The sequence below is a fragment of the Pongo abelii genome, chromosome 2 (genome assembly GCF_028885655.2).
Source record: "Pongo abelii isolate AG06213 chromosome 2, NHGRI_mPonAbe1-v2.0_pri, whole genome shotgun sequence".
NCBI classification, from domain to species: domain Eukaryota; kingdom Metazoa; phylum Chordata; class Mammalia; order Primates; family Hominidae; genus Pongo; species Pongo abelii.
The window spans coordinates 122,247,712-122,260,981 of record NC_085928.1 but is presented as its reverse complement, the minus strand read 5'-3'; the positions used below and the strand labels follow the sequence as shown (position 1 = coordinate 122,260,981).

Below are 13,270 nucleotides of genomic sequence, written 5' to 3'. Positions count from 1 at the left end.
GATGTGCCCTAAACCCCACTTCTATTATGCTTTGTTTTCTCCAGTTCTTTGCCTTCCTGGTCACCATCTGCTACGCTGGAAATACATATTTCAGCTTTACAGCATGGAGATCCAGGACCATACAGTGATTTACCATTTTGATAATTAAAAGGAAAAAAAAATGAAGACTCTCACTGTAAAAACAGCTGTAGGTATAATGTATATTCCCAGAGAATTGTATTTAACTAATTAATGTTTTTTATATTCTTAAATTTGCTCACAAATTGTGGTTTGTTACGATTAAACTGGATACTTATTTGCAAAGTGTTGTAGGTTATAATGAACTCTTAAGTATCTTATTAATGTATTAATGTCTTCATAGATCATATTTTCTTAGACAATGTTTAAATAGATAAATTGCTAATATTGAGAATGTGTCAAGTTTGTAAACCTAACTTTTAAGATGCCAGATTCTTTTTTGATTAAATGTTGCAAAATCCCAACTAATGTTGTGTTTGATTGGAGAAAGGAGACCTATTGTTGAAGCTGGAGGGTAGGCTGTCAAGGCTGGCAGGAGGCTGGGTAGTCTCCCTCTTCACAGGGCTGCATGGTATGATATTGTCAGGTGACACTTATCCATAGTCTCAGGCAAAGAGGCGGGAGATTCATCTCCCCAATTCTGGGGATCATAGATCAGTGTTCATGATTTTCATATGCTAACAGGTTGCCCCAGAAAGCATCTATTCAGACCTGGCCTTGGACATCAGTGATAAGCTCATGGGAAGTTATGCTACTAAGTGCAGTGACTGACGTGCTTGTGAAATTTTTTCTAATATGCATTATAAAAAAATATATAACTATTAAAAGGATAAATATCTGAATATATTGAATATATCTTAAAATTATCTTGCTGGCTGGGCACCATGGCTCATGCCTTGTAATCCCAGCACTTTGGGAGGCCGAGGCAGGCGGATCACGAGGTCAGGAGATCGAGACCAGCCTGGCCAACATGGTGAAACCCCATCTGTACTAAAAATACAAAAATTAGCTGGGCGTGGTGGCAGGTGCCTGTAATCCCAGCTACTTGGGAGGCTGAGGCAGGAGAGTCGCTTGAACCCAGGAGGCAGAGGTTGCAGTGAGCCAAGATCACACCACTGCAATCCAGCCTGGTGACAGAGCAAGACTGTGTCTCAAAAAAAAAAAAAAAATTGCTGACCACAGTAACATGTGTGCTATCTTTTGTGAAAACTACTGGGCCAGGCCAGGCACGGTGGCTCATGCCTATAATCCCAGCACTTTGGGAGCCTGACTGAGGTGGGCGGATCACTTGAGGTCAGGAGTTTGAGATCAGCTTAGACAATATGGCAAAACTCCATCTGTATCAAAAATACAAAAAATAAGCCAGGCATGGTGGTGCACCCCTGTGGTCCCAGCTACTTGGAAGGCTGAGATAGGAGGATCCCTTGGACCTGGGAGGAGGAGGTTGCAGCGAGCTGTGATCATGCCACTGCACTCCAGCCTGAGCAACAGTGTGAGGCCCTGTCTCAAAAAAAAAAAAAAAAAAAAAAAACTAATAATAAGACACTGCTGGACAAAAGATTTCAATATTCCAAATCTCCAGTGCAAAAATATTATAACATCATTATTAGATATTATCAGGTAAGGAGAAGAACTCACATCAGCAAGACAGTATGTACTTAGAGGAAGTGTTTTTAGGTAGGACGGTGCTTGCTAGTACAGCAGTGTATCTTGGATGATTTTTCAATATGAGCTTTTGAAAAACAAAAAACCACAGAAACGTTAGTGTAGTCGATGAGAGTGAACAAAGCTGAAGCTGTGCGCTCTGTTGATACGACTCCCGTGGCCTCTGCCTCTTCATCTCTCACCTGTTTAGCAGTGCCGTTTTTTTCTGTTTATGCTGGTTCTCTTTTTCTGATTCTAATTCCACATCCAAGCTCTGATTACCCCTACATAGGAGAGTTGAGATTTCTTCAGTGTCTAGTCATACCCACCCCAGACCTTTGAAAGTACCAATGAAGAATGTTCTGGGGTTGTGGACTAGGCCCACCCAAAGAGGTAGTGGGGAGGGGAGCTCCAAAAATGAGAGGTGAGTGTAGGGTATAGATGTGTGTGAGTGGGTGGTGTCGGGGGGCACACGAGGCCACTCTGCCCAAAATGTAGCAAGCCATGGAAGGCTGAGCTTGCATAGCACAGACCTGTAGGCAATTGGTGCTGTGATCTTTGGGGAGCTGATTCCCAGTCATCACTGATTTTGCAGAAAAGCTGAAATAACTAGTCACAGTTGGCATGCTCTGCCTTTCCATCCAGCTTTCCCTCTCACACTCATAAAAGCATGTGCACCTTCCACATACCCAGTGGGTTTTTCAAGTACTTTATGTTGCAAACAACACTCCATAAAAGTCAGAAAAAAACTAGTAACCTACAGAGGCCTGCTTCTGGAAACAGAAAGAAGCCTGCTTTTATGCTCCACGCAAGCATGTGTGTGTCATTTCTATAATCACGGCCACATTTATAGAATGTAACTTCTGGGGTGAAAAGTGCCATAAACCACACTTTGAAATGTTCTTCAAGTAGACTGTAATTTTAGTTCTTGAACTGGTAGCACCAAAGGCATCTGTTTCAAAAGAACAATGCCTAGTTTGTGTCCATGCAGGGGCACTTGCTGTCTTGTCTTTATTGGTGTTTTTTCAGAAGCATGATCCTTTGTGTTACCCTGAGAGTTCACTAAAACAATAACAGCAAAAAGCATTTATTTTTCACTGAAAAGAAATTATTATTTCATCTTTTGAATACTGAGACTTCATTCATGAATAAGCTTTAAGTGTAGGTTTTTAGACAACAAGATGATTCTCCGTTGTTCAGATTGGAGCTGTAAGTTGTGAATTGGGTTTGCTTTATTTTTTTTCTCTCAACAAACAAGAAAACAAAGCCACACACAAGACAGTCAACATAAAAATAGGTTTCTAGGGGCTTGAAAAATATTATTACAGCGATAGTGTACAAGGTACTTAAATTCATCTCTGCCATCTGCGCTTGCCATCTGCATTCACCTCTCAGCCATTCCAAAACCTTCATGTCCTCTTTGGTGGAGCAGAGTCAGTTTTTAACTTGATATATTTACCCACTCATGGCAAATCAATAAAATGCTTTGGGCAATTAATCTCTCTTTATTGCTATTTCCAACTTACTTCTCCCAAAAGATAAATATTTGGCCAACCTTTGAAAACTACAAGAAAATCTAGAGAAGAGGATGTTCGATATCAGTAATTTATTTTTTATTTTTAAGTTGCTCCCTTCACAGGAAAATCCCTTCAGGGCATCAGCACACAAAAGATTATAAATACATGAAATATCTCTATAATAGAAGGTAGACATTTAGAAATGCTAACTGAAGATGCAGCTCTGTACGGTAGAAAATCAACTTAAAGTCCATATTTTTGTCCTCTAGACAGTTATCATTTTGAAAAGATGAGTTTTCACAGAAAAAAATTGGTTTTCTTGAAATTTAATTGAAAAGATAAATTTTCACAGAAAAAAATCTGGACATATGATACATGCAAGCACATGCGCGCACACACACAAGCGCATGCACTCTGAAAGGTAGCAGCCTGAGCATTTGTTAACTTGGCTGCACATTAATGTTCTGCTGGCAACATCTGCTGCCAAATTTGAATTGTAAGCAGACAGCTGTGAAGGAAGGTAAGATAACTTCCAGTGTTGATGATGACCTAGAATAATGGGGAAGATTATAATGCATGTTGTTATAAGTTGGGGGGTATATAAACTTGGGTTTTTGGTATATATAAACGAAGATAGGGTTTGGGAGAAAGTGCTTGGCATCACAGAGTGATGACTTTTCAGAAACTTAGGAAGGTAAGTGGGAAGAAAGGTGTTGATTAAAAAGATATTCCATTCGGAAGATACGTTTTCAGAAAACTTTCCTATCTATGGCAGAATTGTTTTTGCTAGAATATTCAGAATAGCTAAATGAACCCAGGGCATAGGGAACCTTGTGGCTGCCTCCCCAGCATCTTTTCTTCCTCCTCATATTCTCAAACTGCCCTAGTTTTTATTCAGTATCCAGACCACCCTCTTATAGCCCCAGTGTTTTGTGAGAGGCCGACTCCATTAGGACTCAAGGAATGGAGCCTACGGCTCTGCCTCAGCTCATCAGCATGAGACCACCCTCCACCGCAGTGATTGGTTCAGAGATGGTCATGTGACCCACGGCTTGCTCGGGAGTTCTGGGAAAGGGGCATGCTGTGTACGTGTGTGTTATCTAATATACATTGACCCTTTATGCCAGGCACTATACTAAAGGGCTTTCCATCTATTATCTCATTTAACTCTCAGAAGGGGAATGCTGCACAGTAGATACTAGATTATCCTCACTTTACAGATGAGGAAACTGAGGTACAAAGAGGTTAAGCAATTTTAGAAAATGTTATAAAAGTCATCTAGCTAGCAAGTGTGGAGAGCAAACATATTAACTGCTGGTGTTAATGTATTATGTATTTAAAGCACCTGGCACACAGTTGGTGCTCAATAAATGATTTCCCTTCTTTTTTTTAATGTTTTAATTGACAATAATTGCATGTATTTTGTTGGTATAATGTGATGTGGCTTTGGGGGGTTTTCTTACTTTTTATTTATTTATTTATATTCTTTGAGACAGGGTCTCAATCTGTTACCCAGAGTACAGTGGCACAATAATGGCTCACTGCAGCCTCAACCTCCAGGGCTCAAGCAATCCTCTCACCTCAGCCTAGCTGGGACCACTGAGACCACAGTCGTCTACTACCAACCACACCTGGTTAATTTTTTATTTTTTTCGTAGACATGAGGTGTCACTACATTGCCCAGGCTGGTCTCGAACTCCTGAGCTTAAACGATCTTTGTGCCTCAGCCTCCCAAAGTGCTGGGATTGCAGGCATGAGCTGTGCCTGACCACAATGTGATGTTTTGATTTTTGTATACATTGTGGAATTATTAAATCCGTGCTTACTCTTTTTTTTTTCTTCTTCCTTTGAGACAGGGTCTCACTCTGTCACCCAGGCTGGCGTGCAGTGGCAGAATCACGGCTCATTGAAGCCTCGACCTCCCTGGACTCAGATGAACCTCCCGCCTCAGCTTCCCAAGTAGCTGGGACTACAGGCATGTGTCACCACGCCTGGCCAATTTTTGTATTTTCTGTAGAAACAGGGTTTCGCTGGTCTCAACCTCTCAGGCTCAAGCGATCCACCTGCCTCTGCCTCCCAAAGTGCTAGGATTACAGATGTGAGCCACTGCGCCTGGCCTGCAGCTCTTTTGGTGGAACTCTTAGAAGCAACAGTCCTCTCCTTGGGTGAAAAAATATGTAGCCAGGAAGTCGTTTGCAAAAATTTTGTGACCACAAGGGGGAGCCAGTCATAGGATAACAGTAACGAAGAGTTAAGAGGTGGAGAGAAACTTCATCAATGATAACATCATTGAACCATTGAATCAATTCAGCCCTGAATGCTACCAAGCTCTGACTTTGCAATTACATGAGCAATTCTACCCACTTAAACTAATTTCCATTACTTGCAACAACATGCATCATAACCATTACACAGGACATCCTGGCAAACACCTTTCAAGCAAGTCACCACAAGGGCCTGTATAGATGGTAGTGATGATGAGAGGAGCCAACTTTAGCACCAATGCTATTTAGCAGTAGAAGGGTAGAAAAAGGGAAATTTTGAAAGCCCATTTGAGAGTGACTTGGGGCTTCCTAAAGTTATTGCTGAAGGTGGCAATAGCGTGGGAAAATCCTAGAAAAAGAAAGAGCTGGGAGGATGGGTACTCAAAGGAGTACCGCATGACCTGTCTTTGGCCATTGCAATAGGAAAGCTGAGTGTGGAGGAGGAACATGAACCATCTGGCCTCCAGCCATTTTAACTTAGGAGAACTCCACCGTGTTGTCGTAAAGGCAAATAGTCACTGGAGAGGTGGCTTCTCTCTCTCTAGGTAAGTTGAGCATTAAGTGCCAAAGAACGTTGAGAATGAGGACTAGACCTAAACTCTTGGCATTTAGGAAAAAGAACTTAGATATCACATATGGTGCAATTAAAACCACAATGAGATACTACTTCACACCCTCTAGAAGGGGTAAATTAAAAAAAAAAAAAACCAGGTGTTGGCGAGGTTATGGAGCATCTGGAATTTTTATACATTGCTGGTGGGAGTGTAAAATGGTATAATTACTTATAAAGTTAAACAATACTTATAACCCAGCAATTCCAGTCCAAGATATCCACCTATGAGAAATATATCCACAAAAAGATTACACAAGAATATGCATAGCAGCTGTATTCATAGTTGCCCCAAACTGGAAACAACCCAAATGGCTATCAAATGGTGAATGAATACATTGTGTATCTCTACAATGGAATACTGCTCAGCAATAAAAGGGAACAAACTACTGATACAGGCAACAATGTGGATGAATCACCAAAACGTTATGCTGAATAAAAGAAGCCAGACCAAAAAAACATTTGATTCTATTTATATGAAATTCTAGAAAAGGCAAAACAAAGCTATAGTGACAGGAAGCAGATCATTGGTTGCCTGGAAATAGGGATGGAGCAGTTGGCTTAGAAAGAGGCACACGGAGATGTTCTGAGGTGACAGAAATATTCTACATCTTGATTGTGGTGGGGATTGCATGGGTGTATACATTTGTGAAAACTCACAAACTATGTAAAATGGGTGTATTTCAATATAAATTATAGCTTGATAAAGTTGATTTTAAAAGTAAAAAAGTGGAATATTTAAAAATGTCCACTGTAGCCCTTCTCCCATCTGCCATGCTGTTGAATTGTTTATTACCTCCTATATCCCATCTGGTTTGTGATCTTTTGGAGAGTTGGGAAGGTGAGGTTTCATCCCCATCTTCCCTCTGGAGCTCAGCACAGTGCCTGGAATGTAGTATGTGTTCAATTAAATGTCTACTGCAGTGAAAAGACTGGGAAGTTAATGAAGAGTCCTGGAACACTGTGAAGGGTTATCAAGTTAGAAGACAATAGAGGTCAACCAATAGAGAGGGCAAGCTTAAGAGAGGTCTGTGAAAAATGAGAGCTGTGGGGATGGGAGACTGCCGGGAGATGCAGGAGGCTACAGCTGGGTGATGAGGCCAGCAGGGACCTGGAAGTGAAGAGCTGAATCTGTGGATGCATCTGTGTTGCCCAGAAATAGATTGTCAGAACAGTGCTTGATAAATAGCAGCTACCAAGTGGCTAATGAACTGGGTACCTGGGAAAACACACAACCAGTACATAGGTTTCTGGAACATAGAAATGACTGTTTATGAGCTGTAGGGCCTAATAACCTCCAACCATTTAATGATACGGTACTATGTTGAGCCATGTGAAATGGTCACTATTAGACTCTGTCCTACAAAAATGGCAATTTCATACGATTCAACCTACAACTTTATACTTGAGTTTCACACATAATATCAGTTGATCCTCAAATCTTTGCCTTGGCCGGGCGCGGTGGCTCACATAAATCCCAGCACTTTGGGAGGCTGAGGCGGTTGGATTACCTGAGGTCTGGAGTTCGAGACCCACCTGGCCAACATGGTGAAACCCTGTCTCTACTAAAAATACAAAATATTAGCCGGGCGTGGTGTTTGGCGCCTGTAATCCCAGCTACTTGGGAGGCTGAGGCAGAAGAATCTCTTGAACCTGGGAGGCGGAGGTTGCAGTAGGCCAAGATCGTGCCACTGCACTCCAGCCTGGGTAACAGAGCAAGATTCCATCTCAAAAAAAAGAAAAAAAAAATCTTTGCCTTACATTAGGCAGGTGTCCATCGCTCCATTTATCTCATAGAGACAATGGAGGCTCCACTGAGTGGTCAATGACTTGCCCATGGTTACACAGTTAGAATAGCTTGGGCTGGCACTGAGATTTTCTCACTCCATCCCAACTCCTCCAGCCTAGTTTACTGAAAACATCTGGACTGTGAGGAAAGGAATCAGGTGAAAACTCTGCAAGGTGTGGGGATAAGGTAGTACATTTCCAGAAATCTATGTGGCATTATATATGAAAAGCCATATATATGTTTGTTCCCTTGATTTGGGGATGTATCTCTCAGGAGTTTAAGATTCATGCACAAAAATGTTAATCCTGTCTTTAATCCAGGGAAACAACTGGAGTCAGCCTAAAACCCTAACAGTAGGAGAAAGCCAAAGTAAGTAGTTAAATCTACTCAGTGAGCCTTTAGAAATTAATGTACTCACAATATCCCCTCCCAAGATTATTCAGAATCAGAATCAGCCAACACCATTATTAATGACTCCACTTTGTATTTTTAACAGATACATTTCTCAAGCAGTGCTGAACCATGGTTGTTAGATTGGTCATTAAATTGAAGATCAGTTAACTTGTTGTCTTTCTAAAAATACATAACGGAGAAAAGTTGTGCACACAAAAATATCAGTGGCACTAAAAACTGTTTACAAGGAGTTTTTGGTAGAAAATGTTTATGGTGTAACTTTGAATTTACAAAAGGCAGAGCAAACTTGAGTAGTAAAGAGTGGTAGGATCACAAGATGATTTTTTATTTTGTTTTTCTGTATTTCTCCCAATTTTCTCCAGTAAGCATAAAATACATTCATAATCTGGAAATAAATATTTTTAACTAAAAGACAAGATAAAGCAGTAGTCTTAGTAGGTTGAAACGATCAGTATCTTATTTGTGGAAAAATTAAAATCTTCCAGCCTCTTTGCAAAGACAAACAAGCAGCCTGGGCAATTGCACGAGGACCACTGAGAGGACTGAACCTGTTGCCTTTGCCTTTTTTTCGGAAGGAAGTGTAGTCAGCTTTGGTCATCATTTATCTCATTTATGAAAGATTTCATGAATAAAGTAAGAAAGAGAGTCTGCCTGCCTGCAAATCACTCATTTACAAATTTTGAGTAACAAGATTATTGTGAAAATTTACATCTGTATACTTATGTATAGCAGGAAAAAAAACTATGAGAATTTACATTTGTATTCCTAGCCTACATGGAGAGAAGTTCTTGCATTCACACTATTCTGCTGTCTTACACAATTCCAGAACATTCGTTCACCATACTTAGAGAATGTATAACATGTAATAGTCTTCTGTGATTTCTTAAATAGCACTGGACTTTAACTTTTTAAAAATAAGGGATAACTGAGCATGATGGCATGTGCCTGTAGTCCCAGCAATTTGGGAGGCTGAGGCGAGAGGATTGCTTGAGTCCAGGAATTCGAGACCAGCCTGGGCAGCATAGCAAGACCCTGTCTCTATAAAAAAAAAAAAAATTACAACAGAAAAATTAGCCTAGTGCACATGCCTATAGTCTCAACTACTTGAGAGGCTGAGATGGGAGGATTGCTTGAGCCCAGGAGTTCGAGGCTGCAGTGAGCTCTGACCATGCCACTGCACTCCAGCCTGGGCAGCAGAGCAAGACCTTGTCTCTAAAAAATAAATAAAATTTAAAAAATAAAATAAGGGATGATGATCATTGTGAATAGTGCTGTAATCCAGCAAAGTCCCACCCCAAATGGCCTCATTCTTAATTCCTGTGTCTACTTTTCATAGATTTATAGGCTCTTTCCTCACTGTCCAGACTGACAGTACAGTCTGTCTTTTATGATCATACATCTCCCCTCTGCAGCAGCCTACCCCCTTCTAATGAAGTGTTCTTAATTTTCACCAGACTCGTTGGAATGGTATATAAAATGAGAGCTGGCACACGCTGAAGGGCAGCCTCTCCTACAAGTTAAGGGCATGATCCTTAAATGCTTGAGCACTTAAACTTGGTCTTAACTAAACGTTTAAGTTTAGAGAGAAAATATTTGCAAAGTTTAAATCTAATAAGGGGGTAAATATAATAAAATATATAAGGAACTCAAGAAAAAAACAACACAATTTTAAAATGGGCAAAGCACCTGAACAGACATTTCTTAAAAGAAGATACACGAATGGCCAACAGGTATATGAAAAAATGCTCAACATCACTAATCATCAAGGAAATGCAAATCAAAACCACAATTGGGTAACACCTCTCACTTACTAGAACAGCCATTCTCAAAAAAAGATAAGCATTGGGAAGGATAAGGAGAAAAGGGAACCTTGCACGCTTGGTGGAAATGTAAATTAGTCCAGCCATTATGGAGAACAGTATGGAAATTCCTCAAAAAGTTAAAAATAGAACTACCCTATGATCCAACAATCCCACTTCTAGGTATATACCCAAAGGAAAATAACTCAGCATGTCAAAGAGGTATCTGCACTTTCATAGTCATTGCAGCATTATTCACAATAACCGAGAAGTGGAAGCAACCTAAATGTCCCTCAACAGACAAATGGATAAAGAAAATGTGGGCATACAATGGAATGCTGTTCCACTTAAAAAAAGAAGGAAATCCTGTCATTTGCAACAACAAGGATGAACCTGGATGACATTATGCTAAGTGAAATGTCAGGCACCAGAAAGACAAATACTGCACGATCTCACTTATATGCGGAATCTAAAGAAGTCACACTCCACAGAAGCAGAATACAATGGTGGTTGCCAGGGGCTGAGGGGAGGAGAGAGGAATGTTGGTCAAGGGCACAAAGTTTCAGATAGACAGGGGAAAAAAAAAGTTTAAGCCTTATTTAAAAAGCTTTTATTTTTCTTGCTTGTTTCCTTTTTATTGTTACTATAACGTTTACAGTTTTTTAATATATTTACATTCAGAAATAAGGCAAAGAGGTATTCCCAAGTTTTAAGGATAAAAACAGTTTTTAATTTTTTAACAAATGCTTTTGATATTTTGAAAATGATCAAGAGATTTGTTTTCTGAAAGAATTCTTTATTGGTTCTGAATGCAAAACATAAATGGTATATTCGTTTGCTGGGGCTGCCATAACACAATACCACAGACTGGGTGGAATAAATAGTGTAATAAATTCCCAAATGTTTCAACTGCAGTCGACTCTGGCAATGACAGTGGTTCTCAAATTTGAGTGTGCATCAGAATCACCTAAAAGACTTGCCAAAACAGAGATTGCATGGGTATCATCCACCAACAAGAATTATTAGGACTTGGCCACATCAAAAACTCTTCTGATGACAAGACAGCACTGGCAGGGAATAAACTCACAAAGGTAGTTTTATGTTTCGCTTTGTTTTGTTTTGTTCTTGAGGCAGGGTCTTGCTCTGTCACCCAGGCTGGAGTACAGTGTTGTAATCATGACTCACTGCAGCCTCAACTTCCCGGGCTCAAGCAATCCTCCCACCTCAGCCTCCTGAGTAGCTGGGACTACAGGCATGTGCCACCATGCCCAGTTAATTTTTGTATTTTTTTGTAGAGATGGGGTTTCGCCATGTTGCCCTTGCTGGTGTCAAACTTGGGCTTGTGAGCTTGACTTTGGGATGACAGACATGAGCCACTGCGCCCAGCCAGATTTTTTGATGTTATCTCCAAATGAATAAATGTAAGTATAGCCACAGGGACACTGCTCAAAAGGAACATTGATAACATACCTCTTTTTGGTAGTCCCGTTAGGGCCTGTCTTCGTTTTTATGTTTTTTTTCTTTTTCTTTTTTTTTTTTTTTTTTAAGAGACAGGGTCTCACTCTGTCACGCAGACAAGAGTGCGGTGGCAAGATCATAGCTCACTGCAATCTTGAACTCCTGGCCTCCAAGGATCTTCATGCCTTGACTTCCCAAAGTTCTGGGATTATAGGTGTGAGCCACCACGCCTGGCCTCTTCATTTTTAAAACAACCCAAAAGGGATACAGAATAGAATGTCACTTGGATAGCTGTTTGACAGCTTTTTCTTTTTTTCTTTCTTTTTTTTTTTTTTTTATTTGAGACAAGGTCTTGCTCTGTGGCCCAGGCTGGAGTGCAATGCCGCCGTCATGGCTCACTGCAGCCTCAACCTCCTGGGCTCCAAGGCTCCTCCTGCCTCAGCCTCCTGAACAGGCATGTGCCACTGCACCCAGCTAATTTATTTATTTATTTATTTTTGTTTTTATTTTTTTTGAGACAGAGTCTCGCTCTGTCGCCCAGGCTGGAATGCAGTGGCGCAAGCTCTGCTCACTGCAAGCTCCGCCTCCCGGGTTCACGCCATTCTCAGCATCCCGAGTAGCTGTGACTGCAGGCGCCCGCCACCACGCCCAGCTAATTTTTTGTATTTTTAGTAGAGACGGGGTTTCACCGTGTTAGCCAGAATGGTCTCGATCTCCTGACCTCGTGATCCGCCCGCCTCGGCCTTCCAAAGTGCTGGAATTACAGGCGTGAGCCACCGCGCCCGGCCCAGCTAATTTATTTTTATTTTTTGTTTTTTGTAGAAATGGGGTCTGGCCATGTTGCCCAGACTGACAGCTTCTAACAGAAGCAAACATGTGCTCCCCTTGTAACCAGTACGTTCACTTGCAGATATTTATCCCAGTTTGTATCCACCAAAAAAACGTGTACCAGAATAGTCACTACAGCCAGAAAAGAAATGGGGGGGGGGGGGGAGGAAAGGACGGAGGGAGGGAAGGAGGCAGGCAAGCAGGTAGGAAGGAAGCAAGCTAGGTGTCCATCAACTGGGTAAACTTTTAAAAAATACGGTATCTTTGCCCAGTGGAGTACTACTCAGCAATAAAAACGAAGGAACTGATATGAACTACTTATATTCCCAACAGGATGGATCTTCTAATTTGTTATGTTGAAGGAGAATATTCTGTATTACTTCAAGTTTATGAAGTCCAAGAACAGGCAAAATGAACCTACAGTGACAGAAAGCAAAATACACTGTAGTGGTTGCCTGAGGCTGGATAGGAATGCCCACCACGGAACTTTCTGGGGTCATGGGCACGTTCTATTTGTTGATCTCGGCGACGGTTACACAGGTGTACACATATATAAAAATCAGTGGAGCTGAACACGTAAAGTCTGGGCATCACACTGTATGTAAGTTAAACTTCAGTAAAGTGCTCTCAGCACACATCCGCAGCCGCACCCACACAAAATCCCAGGAGGCTCAGTACCAGCTGTGGTCCGGGCCTTGCCCACTTCGGAGAGGCCACGACCCAAGGCATCCGGTTTCCTCTCGCTCCATTCCAACTTCCGCGCATCTACGAGGGCCGGGACTGCCGCTACCTTTCTGGAAGGCGCCGGCCGGCCAGTCCCCGGCTGGATCCCGCCAGAGGCGGCTCCGCGTCTCCAGCAGCGGGGCAGGGACCCGGGTGCACCGCCCTCGCCAGCGCCCGCCCCAGCCCCCGCCCCCGCCCGCCCCCGC

The 13,270-nt window shown here is 41.8% G+C and overlaps 1 protein-coding gene across 2 annotated transcripts in view; it reads left to right on the top strand.

Moving 5' to 3' along the window:
* The window catches only part of CMTM8 (CKLF like MARVEL transmembrane domain containing 8), a 131,380-nt gene extending 130,759 nt beyond the window's left edge, over positions 1-621 (top strand). The window contains exon 3 of one of the 2 annotated variants that reach the window (XM_024245130.3): positions 45-621. In XM_024245130.3, coding sequence (XP_024100898.1) covers positions 45-128 — 84 coding nt within the window. In that variant the 3' untranslated portion in view covers positions 129-621. The remainder of the gene's footprint in view (positions 1-44) is intronic. The other variant, XM_003776293.3, reaches the window with a different exon arrangement.
* Positions 622-13,270: the final 12,649 nt, after the last annotated feature.